Source organism: Bison bison, unplaced genomic scaffold (genome assembly GCF_000754665.1).
Source record: "Bison bison bison isolate TAMUID 2011002044 unplaced genomic scaffold, Bison_UMD1.0 scf7180017864481, whole genome shotgun sequence".
In the NCBI taxonomy this organism is placed as follows: Eukaryota; Metazoa; Chordata; class Mammalia; order Artiodactyla; family Bovidae; genus Bison; species Bison bison.
In genome coordinates, this window is record NW_011495041.1 from 295,527 (window position 1) to 312,151 (window position 16,625).

The following is a 16,625-nucleotide window of genomic DNA, read 5'->3' on the forward strand; positions in this document are numbered from 1 at the left end:
CATCCCCACCATTCACTTGCATAAGAGTATAATTTCAGGAGTGAAGAGAACATACTGCAAATGCCCAGGGAGTCACCCCTAGAAATGCGATATGTGTCAGTAAAAAATAAAGAATTGCTGTATAAGGAGGAAGGGACGTGTTCTCTCTGTGTATTATTTGGAGTAATTATTTGACATAGAACATTTTGAGCCTGGGGATGTGGACGGGTAAGCTGCTTTGTGTGTCCCTACCTCTCAGTGTCTGGCTCAAAGCAGGTGACTAATCTATTTTGATGACTTACTAAATTAAGCCAGAAGCCAAAAACTCATGCCTCTGGGGTCTGGAGCATGGAGCCGTTGGTATTTGAAGAGCAGGGGCTTTGCCACGGGTTCGGCCATTGCTGCATGAGCGTCTGGGCTCTGAATTGCCACATCTTCTTTTTTTAAAAACAAAAATGTTGTTTTTTATTTTTTTAATACCAAAAACATTTTGTGTTGGGGTATAGCCAATTGACAATGTTGTAATCGTTTCAGGTGAACAGTGAAGGGAATCAGACATACATATACATGTATCCATCTTTCTTTTTTTTTAATCCCCCCCCCAAAAAGAAATTATATATCTCTGTGAAAACTCCCAATTTTTTAATATTGGCAACTAATAGTTTTATTTGGGGGAAGGGCACTGCCAGTTCACAACCAGCAAACTAACCTGAAGGAGAAAAAGCAGCTCTTTTCAGATGCTCTGGTGTAGAGGGGTGTGCACATTTCAAGTCACTTGACAGAAACACCCCAGCCTTCCTAATGAACAAGGTTGGCATGACTGTCCTTGTTTTTTCATGGTGACTGGCAATAACCAAGATGCAATGTCTTGTTTGTCCTATGTTTATTGTTGTGAAGTCGGTTTCGAATCATTGTGATACCCACACGGAGGTGACAGGATAGACTTCCACAGGCGACTTATCGTCAGATTTTAAAATAATCCTCGATGATGAAAATGCGAAGTGTGAAAAGACAGCATGCTCTGTGGTCTCCTGGGTAACTTCCCAACAAAGTCGTGGAAATGGGGCCTGTGGGTGGTAATGGAAAGAGTAGATAAGAACACATAATGCTTTTCTCTTCTCCCTCACTTGGCAAAACACGATTTCTGAGCTGAGATCCTGAGATTTAAAACCAGGTGCGGATACAAGTTCTGCGAAGCCAAGTTATTGAAAACTGAGTTTTCTCTCTGTTAAAGATTGACAGATTTCGGTCTGACCTCATTCCTTCCCCCTTAGTCTCTCTTGACCTTTGGTTCAGCCAGTCAATCACCCAGTACTGATGGGGTGTCTGTGGGCCCGCAGACCTGTGCCAGGTACCCTGGGAGAACTTACCAGAACCAGAACAGGATCCGGGCCGGCCTTGAGGCAGCGTACTTACCAGCCAGAGTTTGAGCTGTGTCAGTTCTTCCAAGATGAGTGTGGAACATAGAATGAGACAAACAAGGCTTTTCCACCAGCATTCACACGACAGCGTCAAACTCATCGTTTGAATGTAAAGGGATTTACTGGGTGGGAATGAAGTAGTCTAAGGTTGTAAAAGCCATTTGGAGCTGGAATGGAAAAAAAAAAAAAACAGGTCCTGGGGACTGAAGAAGGCTTCCCGGGTGGCTCAGTGCTAAAGAATCCACCAGCAAATGCAGGAGATGCAGGTTTGATCCCTAAGTCAGGGAGATCCATCCGCTGGAGGAGGAAATAGCAGCCCACTCCAGTATTCTTGCTGGGAAAACCCCTGGACAGAGGAGCCTGGCAGTCTGCATTCCAAGGGGTCACAAAAGGGTCGGACACAACTCAGCGACTGAGCACACACGCATGGTGACTGATAGACATAAGAGCAGCCTGTCGCCAGCCCACCCCTGCACAACTGTTCTGTCCAGGTTTCTGTCACCACGGGGTTGTGCCCTGGCTTGAGAACAGCCTCAAAGCAGAAGTGAAAATCAATCATTAAAGCAAGGTGTGTCTGGAAAGGAACAGACTAAAGAGAGCAAATAAGGAATGATTAGTTAGTGTGGCTTGGGCCCCAGTCATCTCCAAATAAATGCCACCTCCCTTAATCCAAGTCATCAAGTGTAGTTTAGATTGCCTATGGCTATTTCTCCATCTCAAGAATTGCAAACAGTAAGTTTCCAAGAAATAACAGAGGGGTGGTTAATCTTCACGTCTTAATGCTAAGGAAAGATTGAGGTCATAAGGGAAAAAGTTAATGGGATTTCAAGTGCACATGGAATTTAACAAGCAAAATGAAATCTGGGATGAACTGTGACCTGTCTTTTAAGGTATAGGTTTGAACATGCTTCTGTCTACTTTTCCCCTCGGTTATTTTATTTTACTTTATGTCTTTCCTTTCTTTCTTTTTTTGGGGAAGGGGTGACTGCATGCTTTTCTTTATTTCCACATAAACTTTAACAGAGCATGATTGCTGTTTGGCTAAAACACACCTCTAGCATTTTCACCACTGCAGCCGTCACTTTTGGCTAAAAAGAATAAGAAGTTCTATGATATCCCAGAAATACAATTTATTTGTACACTATCTTATACTAATCTATGAAGAGCATCAAATGATATTTCAGGCTTTTCCAGTTTTTTCCCAAAGTATCAAAAATGACCAAAGCTGAAATTTAGTTTTAACACATTACTGACTGGGGGATTTTGGCAGAAACTAACACCTGTGGTGTGAACGCATCTCCAGTCAATAATGTGTTATTGTTTCTTCGTGTTGTCGTACAGATTCAGAAGATTAATGGTTATGAAACATGAAGATGATTTTCATTAAAGAGGGTTTTCTTGGCCCAGATTTAGAATTCATAGGTGTCATCCTCTGCAGAGGGAGGCGAGCACACCCTCTGGTCTAAGGGTTTCTGTCTGTGTGTGTGTGTGTCCTCGGTCACTCAGTCATGTCCGACTCTGTGTGACCCCATGGACTGTAGCCCTCAGGGCTCCTCTGTCCATGGGATTTCCCCAGAAAGACCGCTGGAGCGGGGTGCCATTTCCTTCTCCAGGGGATCTTCCTGACTCAAGGATCAAACCCATGTTCCCATGTCTCCCGCATTGCAGGCTGATTCTTTACCCAGTGAGCCATAGAGTAAGTTCTCTTGCCTAAGGGGTTCTGGTTAGAGCCTTCCAAGTCCATCACAAAAAAGGCTATCAGTATCAGCTCTGTCTTACATTTCCTTTCACGCAAAGGCCCCTCGCTGTGGCCAAGCAGATCTTACCAGTCACAAAGCAATTCCATGAGCAATAAATTTCTGAGCCGCATCTGGCTCCTCCCCCCTCCCCTACCCATCCCCCCCATTACCCCTCAGAGATAACAAAAATGGAAAGAAGAAAAGTTTTTGTTCTCTTTTTCACATGTGATCATCACAAAAAAAGCAGGTTGGGAATTTAACCACACTACGTGGAGACAATAGGTCTCCAAACATTTTTGATCATGAACCTTGTAGATAAAAGATTTTTTTTTGATAAAAATTTTTGAGTGCAACTGCCAGTAAAAGCATTTAATTTGTAAATTCTAGACAAATTCTATTCTACACTGTATACCTTAACAAAACACACCCTAAAAACTGACATTTTAAAAAAGACAAGTGAACATCTATTAAATTATTCACTTTCCACCCAAATGACAAAGGGTTGGTGAGACCCTGTCTGTAGACCCCTAAGGAGAGTCACATGCCTCTGGGAGTGTCTATGCAGGGGCCTCAGTCTAGAGCTGGTGGTGAGCTGGTGGTGCAGCCCCTAGCCCAGACACCCACGAGCCACTAAGCTGCAAGGAGGGAGGAAGAGCACCCCAGAATGTGAGCGACACCCACTGAGCAAATGTGTGCCTTTACCACCTCCTGCAGTGAAAAGGGATGGCATGGTCTTTGTTTAAACCAAAGACACGGGACACCCTCCAGTTAGGAACACAGATGGCTGTGGCTTTTTGATGGCTGCTGGATGCTGGCTCTTTGCTTGTCTCAGATGGACCATCCCTGGTGAAGTCTTGCAGGGCTGCCAGGTAAGAATATAACTAGAGTATCAGGCTGACTGCATGGGGTGCCTGTTGTGGGGCAGGGGCATCACCAGGATTAAAGGTGGGAGAGAACATGAGCCCTGGAGGGGCACCTCCTAGAGAAGGGGTGTTCAATGATGGGCTTTGAAGGATAAATAGGAATTGGTAGGCAGAGAAGAGACGAGGGAGGAGCTCACTGAGGGACCCGAGGAAAGCAGGCAAAGCTGAGGGCTGCCTAGAGGAGTCATGAGCTCCGCAATCAGAGAAGGCCTCGTGCCTTAGGGGCAACTTTGCCCCCCAGCCTACATTTTCTGAACCCAGACACTGGAGTGGTTTTGTGGCATGGAAGTCCCTTCATGCCTCTCCTCTGCTCAAATCCTTCTGATATCACCATGCAAGCCAGAGACCTTCCAGTGGCTAAATTCTCACGTGGCCTCACTCCCAACCACTTTGTCCACATTCCTCCTCTGTGGCCCACCCTGAGGCTCCTGCTGGGTCTGGAATGTGTCAGGGGACTTTGTGCCTTCTGTTCCCTCAGCCTGGAATACTGCTCCAAGCATTCCACCACTTCACTCCACTACTTCCTTTAAGTCTTGATGTACCCACCTGCCATCTTCTCAGGAATGCCTTTCCTGGGGAGTCTGTCTGTTTTCTCTTTCTTCCTTCCTTCCTTCCTTCCTTCCATCCTCCCCACTTCTTTCACACTCCTCACTTTCTTTCTCCCTTTCTCAACTTTAATTATTCCTTTTACCACTATCGAAACACACTATGTATTTTACCCCTTTATCTCATTTCTTTCTCTTTTTTTTCATCTAGAATATAAGCTTCATGAGGGGAGAGAGTTTTGTCTGTCTTCACCTTTGAACCCCCAGTACCTGGAACTGTGCTTGGATAAAATATTGGGTAGATGGATGGATGAACAGATGAATACCAAGCGAAAATCTTATCTTTAACCTACAGAGCAACAGGAAGTCACTGAAATCTCTATAGTCTTAGTAGGAGAGGAATGTGAACAAGCTCAGCTTCGGGAAGTTTTTTGTTGTGGGAATTACACACTATCTGGGAGTAGTAAGAAATTGGCCACAGCGAGGCCAGTTAGAAAGCTACCGAGGTTGAGGAGGGCTGCCTGAAGCGGGGTGCAGGAGGGCCAAATTGGGGCAGGGGGTGGTCCAGAAAACCTAGAGAAATCTCCCCTGGCCAGCAGGGCACCTAGGAGAGGAAGCCATGCAAGATGCCAGAGACTTAGAGAACGTAGATGGGGAAATACCAAGGGGCAAGGCTGCAGTGCAGGAGTGGTTCCATGGAACAAGCAGGGACTCCGCTGTCAGAGGATCAGGGCGAGTCCTGACTCTCCCCAGCACGGTGAGCCCCTCTGAACCTCAGGATCATTATGGATGAGACAGGAGCTAGAAGCTCAACACATCAACCACTGATAGTGTTTTGGGCACTGTCCTGGGCTCTCTGCCTATGTCACACGGTTCAGTCTTCACAGCCACTTGGAGTTTGACATGAACCTGGTTGACAAGGTGAGCACAAGAACGTCCCTTCGGTGAATAACACCTCTTAGACTGGGGAGTGATTAAGATGAGTCAGCGGCCGCTGTGCTTTTCTTTTGCCCAATAACTTAAGTTGGGGGAACCATGCTTCACAGCATAGTCAGAAGGACTGTGAATATTAAACAGTGAACTAGTCCATTATCTCAGAAGCTGAAGGCGCCACTAAAATGTGAGTTTCCTTGCCATTCAAGATATACACTCTGATATCTTTGATCTCAGTTGGGTGTGTCATTTTCCCTCCCAGGAGATCTTTGGCAAATGTCTTCATCCTCTGCTCTGCTCTGCTTTGTGAAACACAGTCAGGACTCAGTTTCTCTCTCTGGTCATCCCGTGGAAGGCTTCGCAGGTGGTACATTCTTGGCGTGGTTGTGAACCCCTTGGGGTGTGTAACAGGTGTGATGAGGTCATTTTCACTCGGCTTTAGGCGTGCTGTAATGGGAATGATGAATTTCAACATAAACCTCATTTTTTTCCTCGCTGAAAATAGAAACTTCTTAATGAAAATATGTTCTGACTGCTTGGAGCCAGAAATGCAGGTTGAAGAGCTTCATTTCAAATTTTGAACGGTATGAATGGAAGAAATGCAAACCATCTAAAGCGTTCAGTAGACAAAAGCATTTCATTGTGCTTCTCTAACTTCTGGTTGCAGTTTTACTATTTTAAGTGCAATTTTTAGCATGCTTTTCGAGAGTTTTAATGAGACATTTCAGTGGGCACTGTTTACTTCAAATCACTTACATCCAACTTGAAAACAAGAATTAAGAAGGTAGTTGAGTTTCCAACCACAAGAAATATACAAATACCATGTGTATTAGTCACTCATGTCCAACGCTTTGCAACCCCATGGACTGTAGCCTCTGTCCATGGAATTGTCCAGGCAAGAATACTGGAGTCGGTTGCCATTCCCTTCTCCAGGGGATCTTCCCAACCCAAGGATCAAACCCAGGTCTCCTGTGTTGCAGGCAGATTCTTTATTATCTGAACCAACAGGGAGCTCATACAAATATCATAGGACATTTAGAAATGCAAGTTTGTGTGTAACAGACATACAGTCCAAGATGGGCATTCCTAACAAGAACTTTCAGGTGAGCAAATGAAGTGCCAGCTGGGGCTTCAGAACAGCACGAGGGTACATGCTCTGTACCTCTCATACCATGGGGCACTTGTGCTACTGGACTCTAGGTGGCTTCTCTCCTGGGTCAGGGCTCAGGGACACTTTGTGACCCAGTGATTTTTGCCAGCATCCAGTCCAGCCTTCCTACAGTCAGTGCCACTTTGAGCCCCTTTCCCTGATCTAGGAATGGAAGCACTCAAGTTCCCTAAATATGATTCAGATGGAAGTGAAAGTGTTGGTCGTTCAGTCATGCATGTCCAGCTCTTTGCGACCTCATGGACTATATGCAGCCTGCCAGGCTCCTCTGTCCATGGAATTCTCCAGGCAAGAATCCTGGAGTGGGTCGTCACTCCTTTCTCCAGGGGATCTTCCCCACCCAGGGATCAAACCTGGGTCTCCTGCATTGCAGGCAGATTCTTTCTTTACTGTCTGAAATTCAGATGGAGCTCACTATCAATTCAAAGGCAGGTACAGAATGGCATGTGTTAAGAGGCTTTAGGGACGGCCTAATGAAAAATCTATCACTTAGCACTGATTTCTTTTAGCAAAGACAGTTGAACCATCTTCAAATACCTCACGAGAACTTTTTTTTTCCATCCATATAATGAAACCATGGACTTCCCCCACTCCCCACCCCCATAGCTCAGAGGGTAAGGAATTTTTCCCTGCAATGCAGGAGACACTGGAGATGTGGGTTCAATCCCAGGGTGGGGAAGATCCCTTGGAGGAGGGCATGGCAACCCACTCCAGTATTCTTGCCTGAAAAATCCCATTGACAAAGGAGCCTGGCGGGGCTACAATTCAAAAGGCTGCAAAGGGTCAGACACCCCTGAGCACACATGCCGTGAAACCACAGTTATAAATTTGAGTGAGTTCAGTGCTGTTGTCTCAGATGAACAGAAACGTTCCAGGTTTGCCCACACAATTGAGCTGGAGCTCATGTCATGACTTTTAATAGGACGGGGAGGCGAGTGAGAAGGAGATGGAGAAATGAACCTCTTCTTTCTCCTCTGATCCCCCTGTAGCTCTTGTTCACCGAGGCAGACTCCAGGAGAGAGAGGAGAGGAAGGACAGGCGCACTGGGAGAGTAGAGTGCACCTGTGTCTTCTACCTCCTTGTCCCTTTTCCCCGTTGCCTCCCTCCACCAACGCCTCCCATACCCACACTGCCACCAAAGCCTTCATGTGCCCCCAGGCCCCCCTGCGGCCTCTGCGCTGAAAATGCAGCCAGTCCAAGTGCACGGCCCCTGGAACCAAGTGCCACCCAACGTGGCCCTGTCCTCTTGGTGTTTGATGCATCCCATAAAGAACCTGCCTGCTAATGCAGGAGACACAGGAGACACAGATTTGATCCCTGGGTTAGGAAGATCCCCTGGAGGAAGAGATGGCAACCCACTCCAGTATTCTTGCCTGGAAAATCCCATGGACAGAGAAGCCTGGTGGGCTATAGTCCATGGGGTGGCAAAGAGTTGGACACAACTGAGCAGACACACACACACACACACACACAATTTTACAGCATTCAAAACATTTCTAGATCTTTTGCATTTAAATCTCCTGGGTTGGGAGTTACAGGTAATTTGGCAAAGCAAACACCATAACTGGTCTCTTACATAACCCTACAACTGGCAGCAGGGAACCACGCATGGAGATTAAGCAACCCTCACTCATCCAGGAAGACTTTGCGTTTCCTTTTATGGAGGAATAAATACTCAGCTTGCTCTTTCCTGTTGCATATATTCTTTTCATTATTGGCTGACTTTAATGAATCTTTGAAGTTAATTTTTACATGTGAACAGCGGGATTCCACTTAACTTTTGGAAGCTTAAGAGGTGTCCACGTGTGCCTCTAGACTAGAGAATGTTTTTCATAAATAACGTGACTGCGTTTAGGCGATAATGAAATTGGAGAGAGTGGGAAGAACCTAGCACTCAGACCGCCATAGGGACCTAAACTGACAAAGTACTTGGAGTTCAAAGAGTTGCAGCATTTTAATGGGAGTAAAGGCTTCCCTGGTGGCTCAGCGGTAAAGAATTGGCCTGTCAATGTAGGAGACTCGGGTTTGGTCCCTGGGTCAGGAAGATTCCCCTGGAGAAACAACTGGCACCCCACTCCAGTATTCTTCCCTGGGAAATCCCATGGACAGAAGAGCCTGGTGGGCTACAGTTCATGAGGTTGCAAAGAGTTGGACACAACTTAGTGAGTAAACAACAATAACATTTAAGAGAGATAAGCAACAAGGACCTGCTGTATAGCACAGTGAACTATAGTCAATATCCTGTAATAACTGATATGAGAAAAGAACCTGAAGAAGTATAACTGAGTCACTTTGCTATACACCTGAAACTTACACAACAGTGTAAATCAACTGTACTTCAATTAAAATAATAATAGTAAAATGAAAACTTGGGGGAAGTTGCAGCCTTTTCAAAAAACTGGTACCCTGCTATTCCAGTGTGCTTCTAGACCAGACCTCTTACCTGCAAAAAGGCCAACTGAACTAGCTTTTCAATTGTGCTCTCCATTCTTTCTATTTCTTCATCCTTTCCTATTTAAAACAAAACCAAAAACAGCCTCTGAGTCTCCAAGCAGACAGCCTCTTAATGTTTTCTTTCTCAGCTTCAGAGGTTCAGATTACTCTAAAATGTTTTCGTATCTTTTTTCCGAATTCAGTAGGCGTTAGGAAATGATCAAAGAGCTACCTATTCCTAGTTGTCCAATTACAAAGTTTTCCAACGAAAATCCTAGGACCGCTTCCCACATTCTCACTATGAAATACTAGTGAGAATTAGGACATTGATCCAATAAAGTTTCATCAGAAAAAAAAAGGGGGGGTGAGGACGGGGCACATTTCGTAACAAATTCTACTTTTTTTCTTAAAAAAACAGAGGTCATTGACCAAGACAGATTTCCAAATGTTTTCTCTAATATCCCAGTATATGAAACTTTGATTTAAGTGTTCAGGAAATTACAGGGATCAAACCATTCCCCAAGACTTCGGTTTCCAGGTTTCTCCAAGCCTTGAAAGTTCCCTGCAGGCTAATTACTATTTACTGCTGTAGCCCTTCCTGCTTCTGTCTGTAACATTTTCCATCCTAAGAAGGGTCGTCCCATTCAGCGGCGGAGCCTGGTGACTGAGTGGCTGAATGGAATTACTACCAGTGGAAACTATGCTGCAAGAGGGAGAGATAAAACAGCTGCAAAGCAAACCTCGGCCGTTTTTTCCATCCTCCCCAAGCGAAGTTAATTAGCATAGGGAAAATGACTAAGGTGTTGACGTCACCTCTTTCCAGTAGAAACTTACACTCTGTCCCTGTCCGCCTGCAAGTCAAGCAGGGCTTGACTCAGGAATTTGGTGTCCAAACAGGATGCCCTGGAAGCAGTGCTTTTTTTTACCCCGGGGTTGGGGCAGGGGCGGGGGGAGCCAGACCTCATTGCTTTATAAGCGCCAGCTCGAGAAAGAACCTGACAGCTTCTGGTAAAGGAACTCCATCCACTTGGGGCTCGACTGCGGGAGTCGCTGTAGCTGTCACTGTAAGAAAGCAAGATGCACTTTAGAAATTTTAACTACAGTTTTAGCTCCCTGATTGCCTGTGTGGCAAACAGTGAGATCTTCAGCGAAAGTGAAACCAGGGTAAGGCTTCTGATATAATGTAATTTTTTTTTTTTTTAGAGAGTTTTCAAAGCATGATGTTATTTGGTACTATTAGCTGAGATAGTTGGTGGGGATGTGTGGTTCTCTGCGGGTTTGGGGGGTTTTTGAAATGCATCCAGAATGCTTTGAGCCTTCAGAATCAAAAGGTATTGCCTGAGGAATTACCTCTGAAAGAATTTTTTAAAGCTCAGTATTTAAAAATGTCTCTGTCTCTTGGCCAATTAGTAAGGCAGGGTTCAGCATGGTGTTTGTTTGTTTCATTCTGTGTAGATTGTAAGTAAACTTTTGGAGGGAGGACTTTTCTTACAGTGCACAGAATGTTTCACTTTGACATCTCGAGTTCAGGATACTTTGATTGTATCTTAGGAAATCACTATTGTAGAGATATTTGAATGTTTGAAGTAATTATAAGGGCCTATCTTCAACTTTGTAGGTTTTTCCAGGTGGAGAAAATGCACCCATAGCAAATAATAAATAGATAAGTTAAATATCCTACCTCCTGGAAAGCAGCTGTCATCAATGGTTATTAATATAACTAGTGATTTTAACTACCATGCTTTACTTCTTCATTTGATTAAAATGCCAAGATTTCCATCAGTAGCTATGAAGCTATCTAACTGATCTCTAAAACAAGACTGTATATGAATGAATTCTGTGTGTTCTCTTTAGGGGGCAGTGATCATGTTATATTCTTATGCCTAAAGCTATACTGAGTCTTGGGAAGTTTTCTTTCTTTTTTTTAAATCAAATTTAACTCCCTAATCATGTAGTCTGCTTACAAGCCAGAATCGTAGTTTTTTTAACTAGATATTAGAGAATAGTCTATGTGTACGTGGGTGCTTGTTAAGTTGCTTCAGTCTTGTCCAACTCTTTGCAACCCTATGGACTGTATGTAGCCTGCCAGGCTCCTCTGTCCATGGGATTCTCCAGGCAACAATACTGGAGTGGGTTGCCATGCCCTCCTCCAGGGGAACTTCCCGACCCAGGGATCAAACCAACGTCTCTTAAGTCTCCTGCATTGGCAGATGGGTTCTTTATCACTAGCACACCTGGGAAGCCCAATCTATGTGTAAACGTTCTACAAAATCTATGTATTTAATATTAGCCTTATGTGAGTAAAATCACTTTTTACTCATTTCAGTAGAGATGCCACCCAACAACTGGAATAACAAATAAGATTATTTTATAAAAGAACGGTAGGAGAGCAATACGAAATTAACAAGGTAGGGTGGGTTCTCTTGCACTCTGGTCCTCAGCCCTGACTTGCCGTCTAAAAATATCCATCAAAGTCATATCTCTTAAGTTATGAATCATAACTCGAAACAGCTGGTCACAATGCCTACGGATGAGGTCGTGTGAAATTCCAAATCCGCACAGACACCCTCACGCCCCGGACTTACCCATGCTCCGCAGAGGGGCAGAGACCAACCAAGTCACTGCGCGGCCAGATAAACTCGAAGCTGGACCATCTGCTGCGCATTCGCTGTCCTTCTGTTTCTCTGCGACACCTCTCGTGGGAAAGTCACAGGCTTTTACATCAACTAAAGAAAAGCCAAGGAACTGGAAGAGAGAAACTCTGTGAGCTCTTCCCACTCACCTGGTAGAGATGCCAGCCAGGAGGGAAGGCAGGCCCTGACCAACCATGCATCTATCCGGAGGACCATCCCCTCCTCCACTCCCTAGCACCAAAAAGTCTCAGGGACGTTCTCCTCTTCTGCTGGAATCCTCTCTCCACTTTCCAGAAACAGCATGCTCTCTATAGATTTCCAGGGTCCTTCCAGGCCTCCTCATCTCGCCAGTCACCTGGGTAGAGGACACGCTGTCTGTCCCAGCCCCGCTCTCAGCCAACCCCATCGGCCTCTCACCATCCCCAGAGTTTAGTCTGCAAAAAAGATTCAGAAATCTGGTAACTGACAGCCCCTGCACAATCTTCCTACAAATTTCAAGACTGTCCATCAACACCTTCCCCTCTGGTTGGAAAAGATGGCAGTGGTCTCCCAGTTCCCCAAAACCACACCCCATTCAGGACCCAACCCTGTGGTGGTGGTGGTGGGGGTTGCTTCTGCAGAACTTTTCCCAGGATCTGATGAAACATTCTCCTGAATCTAGGCTTTTAATCATTGAACTCAGGCATTTTAGTTCTAAGATCTCATGCTGCTTCACAATGTTCACTAGTTCTTAAACACTCGAGCTAAATGCATACGTGTATTAAAGCCAGTGTATAGAAACAGGTTCTTTGACAGTACATTCATTTTTAAAAACCAGTATTATTTTAGAGAGTTAAAAAATGACAGACTGAGAAAATACCACTGGGAATTTTTTTTTTTTTAAACTGCTTCCTTTATGATAAGAAATGCAAGGCCTTTTTATACAGAGTGAAGTAAGTCAGAAAGAGAAAGACAAATATCATATATTAACGCATATGTATAAAATCTAGAAAAATAGTACTGACGATCTGATTTGCAGGGCAGTAAAGGAGACACAGACATAAAGAACAGACTTGTGGACATAGTGGGGGAAGAAGAGGATGTGATGATTTGAGGGAACAGCATTGAAACCTATACATTACCGTATGTAAACTAGATAGCCAGTGGGAGGTTGATGTAAGGCACAGGGAGCCCACAGTCAGTGCTCTGTGACAACCTAGAGGGGTGGGATGGGGAGGAAGGTGGGAGGAGCTTCAAGAAGGAAGGAACATATTTACGGCCAATTCATACTGATGTATGGCAAAAAACATCGCATATTGTTAAGTAATTATCCTCTAATTTAAAACAAAAAAACAACATAAAAAAAGGCAAACAACCATAGGTAAAATGTACCTTTACCACCCATAGGGCAGAAAAAAAAATGAGAAATGCAAGCCTTTTAAAATTAACTTTATTGTTTCCCAATTCAATTTAAAAAAAATTTTTTTTCAAACTAGCTCCAGTGTTTGAAAGCCCTAAGTAATATTTGATGGACAGGGCATTGTCCTAAGCGGAGTGGTGGGACTGAAGTTCGCTGGATTGGGTAGGATCATGGAACAATAAGATCTGAAGTTGGAAGTTCTTGAAACAATGAATGATTCAGTTTCTCCATAAGAATAGTAATGAAGCCATCCAGTCAAAGGTCATGTGCAGGTAGATTCCAATTCCTTTCATTTTTTATTTTTCAGGCCAAATTTGAATCCCTCTTTAGGACTTATGACAAAGATATCACCTTTCAGTATTTTAAAAGCTTCAAACGGGTCAGAATAAACTTCAGCAACCCCTTATCTGCAGCAGATGCCAGACTCCAGCTACATAAGACTGAATTTCTTGGAAAGGAAATGAAATTATATTTTGCTCAGGTGAGTGGATTTCACTGATACCCACACTTCCCCCTTCTCCCTCTCACCCTTAAAGTGAAAGAAAGTGAAGTCGCTCAGTTGTGTCTGACTCTTTGCAGCCCCGTGGACTTTAGCCTACCAGGTTCCTCCATCCATGGGATTTTCCAGGGAAGAATACTGGAGTTGGTTGCCATTTCCTTCTCCAGGAGATCTTCCTGACCCAGGGATCAAACCCAAGTCTCCCGCATTGCAGGCAGACGCTTTACCATCTGAGCCACCAGCTTTCCCATAAAACAGAGTATATATCCATTGTTGTTGTTACCGTCACTAAGTTGTGTCCGACTCTTTTGTGACCCCATGGACTGTAGCCCACCAGGCTCCCCTGTCCATGGGATTTCCCAGGCAAGAATCCTGGAGTGGGTTGCCATTTCTTTTTCCAGAGAATCTTCCCGACCCAGGGATCGAACTTGGGTGTGCTGCATCGTGGGTGGATTCTTTACCACTGAGCCACCAGGGAGGTTCCTAGACACCCATTACCTATATGTTGATTGAAAACGCCAAGAAATCGTCTTCAGAGGGGCAAAATTCATACTATAAATGTATCACATCCCCAATTTTGAGATAGCGGGGTATAGTTGATCCCTGACCTCATAGATGACCTTCTTGAGTTGAGTGATGATGGGAAAAAGAGTCTTTTCCTGACTCTGGAAGGTAGAGGACCACAGGGTGGTAGACGTGACTTTGCTAGAACCCCAGACTAGAGAGGTTCTGGCTTTATGCAGGTTCTGAGCAGGACTCAGTAGCCCACTTACTTCTGGAGAGCCTGTATCTGCAAACCCGCCCTGCACATCAACATGGGGGCTGCCAGGTCCAGTCTGAAACAGGGGAAAGAAATGGGTTCATTAGGCAGGTAGCAAAATGGTAAGAAATCCTTTTAGGAAGAAATCCTTCTGGTAAGCGGGGGTCTGCGTGCCAGGGCAGTTCCAGGTGGGGTGGGGGGCTCCAGAGCAGGTTTGCTTTTCCTCCTGCCCATCACCTCCTTCCTGCCCCCTCCCCTCCTTGATGGTAGACCACCCATCTTCCAGGCAGCTCATAAATTTCCACTTGACGATGTTATAGACGTCTTAACAGCTTGGCAAGAGGGCAAAAGCCCTTCAGCTCCTGCTCCCTGGTGAAAGAGACCCCCCTGGGGGCCCTGAGTTCTCGGGGCAGACCGTGTAGAGGGGCTTCCGGACCCTGCGGGGAAGGGGAACTTGCCAGCCCTGCCTGGGCAAATTGGAGCCGGATGCCCTGCCCCCTGGTGGATCCAAGCCTTAGACCTCGGATCCTTGGGAACAAATGCCCTTCTGCATTTGGTACCATTCCATATAAGTGATTGCTTAGACCCTCCCACGACCTTTTCTGGTTTATTAAAGACATGTTCATTGTGAAATTTTTAGGCGGGGGGTGGAGGAGGGACGGGATACTAAAGAACAAAGAAAATACAAAGTGGCCAGATTTGAATGTAAGATGACTTGAACAGCCCTCCATTCACTGGCATAACTTTTAAGCCCCCAGAACCAGGATCTTGGTTATTGTCCCTTATCATTATTTTTTTTCTTAAAATATGTATCCTGGAAGCTGGGCTTCCCAGGTGGTGCTAGTGGTAAAGAAACTGCCTACCAATGCAGGAGACAGAAGAGATATGATTTGATCCCTGGGTCGGGAAGATTCCCCGGGAGGTGGACATGGCAACCCACTCCAGTATTCTTCCCTGGAGAATCCCCATGGACACAGGAGTCAGGCTGGCTATAGTCCATGGGGTCGCAAAGAGTCATACACGGCTGATGCACCTTAGCAGGCATGCACACATCCTAGAAGGTGCATTTATTTTTTCCTTCCTCCCTTTTGGCATCTGATTCAGAGCCCCAAAGGGGGAGGGAAGCCTGAGAGCATGGCAAGACCCCATCCCTGCTTTGTCCCCCTGAAAACTGATGTTGGTCCTGGAGGTGGTGCTTAGCCTTTGGAGCGTCTGTGATATGATGTAATGCCTCCGTAACACGAAGAGCTTCAGGCAATTGGTTCTGAGATCCCTTCTGATCTCGGCCACAGCGCTTTATTTTTTTTCCATCTGTACTAAAATTACCTGTATATATTTTCTATCAGTCTCAGTTCAGTTCAGTCACTCAGTTGTGTGTCCAGCTCTTTGCAACTCCATGGACTGAAGCACGCCCGGCCTCCCTGTCCATCACCCACTCCCAGAGTTTACTCAAACTCATGTCCATTGAGTCGGTGATGCCATCCAACCATCTCATCTGTCGTTCCCTTCTCCCGCCTTCAGTCTTTCCCAGCATCAGGGTCTTTTCCCGTAAGTCCAGGTCAAGCATCCTTCCTCGTGGTCCACGGTGCCTATGAGTCCCTACCCCGGGAGGGCGCTCTACTCACGTTTGCACGGTGATCTAAGTTCCCTCTCTCCGCCGCTTGTGAGCCGTTTGGCGGTTCACCCCGGACTGAGCCTGTGGACGCGGTTGCGTCCCTGAGCGCTGTCTTCCGCAGGCGGTCGTGAGGTGCCCTCACGCTGCCTCAGTCCTTCCCCCTTCGAGAAACATCTCCTCCCTCTCTCTTCCAGACTTTACACATAGGCAGCTCGCACCTGGCCCCTCCGAATCCAGACAAACAGTTCCTCATCTCTCCTCCCGCCTCGCCGCCGGTCGGCTGGAAACAAGTGGAAGACGCTACTCCCGTCATAAACTATGACCTTTTATACGCTATCTCCAAGCTAGGGCCAGGTAAGCCGTGCCCTCGGGTAAGGACTGGGGGTGGGGGGAGGTGAGGACACATGCAGAGGTTTGCCCAGGGCGTCCATCAGAGCACCCCTCTCACCCCGTCACCAGATGGATGCCAGCGCGTGCTGTGAATTGTCTCTCTTTGGCTTTCTGCCTCTGCATCAGGGTCACCCATTGCCGGGGAGCGTGCACACCCGCCCATCTCTGGCCTCTTCCCTTAGGAAGAG

At 45.8% G+C, this 16,625-nt stretch overlaps 1 protein-coding gene across 1 annotated transcript in view; it reads left to right on the top strand.

Annotated features, from left to right (window-relative positions):
* Positions 1–9,970: 9,970 nt before the first annotated feature.
* Positions 9,971–16,625, top strand: part of RCAN1 (regulator of calcineurin 1) — an 11,555-nt gene continuing 4,900 nt past the window's right edge. Inside the window, exons 1-3 of the mRNA XM_010862251.1 lie at positions 9,971–10,305; positions 13,481–13,654; positions 16,242–16,401. Coding sequence (XP_010860553.1) covers positions 10,219–10,305; positions 13,481–13,654; positions 16,242–16,401 — 421 coding nt within the window. The 5' untranslated portion in view covers positions 9,971–10,218. The remainder of the gene's footprint in view (positions 10,306–13,480; positions 13,655–16,241; positions 16,402–16,625) is intronic.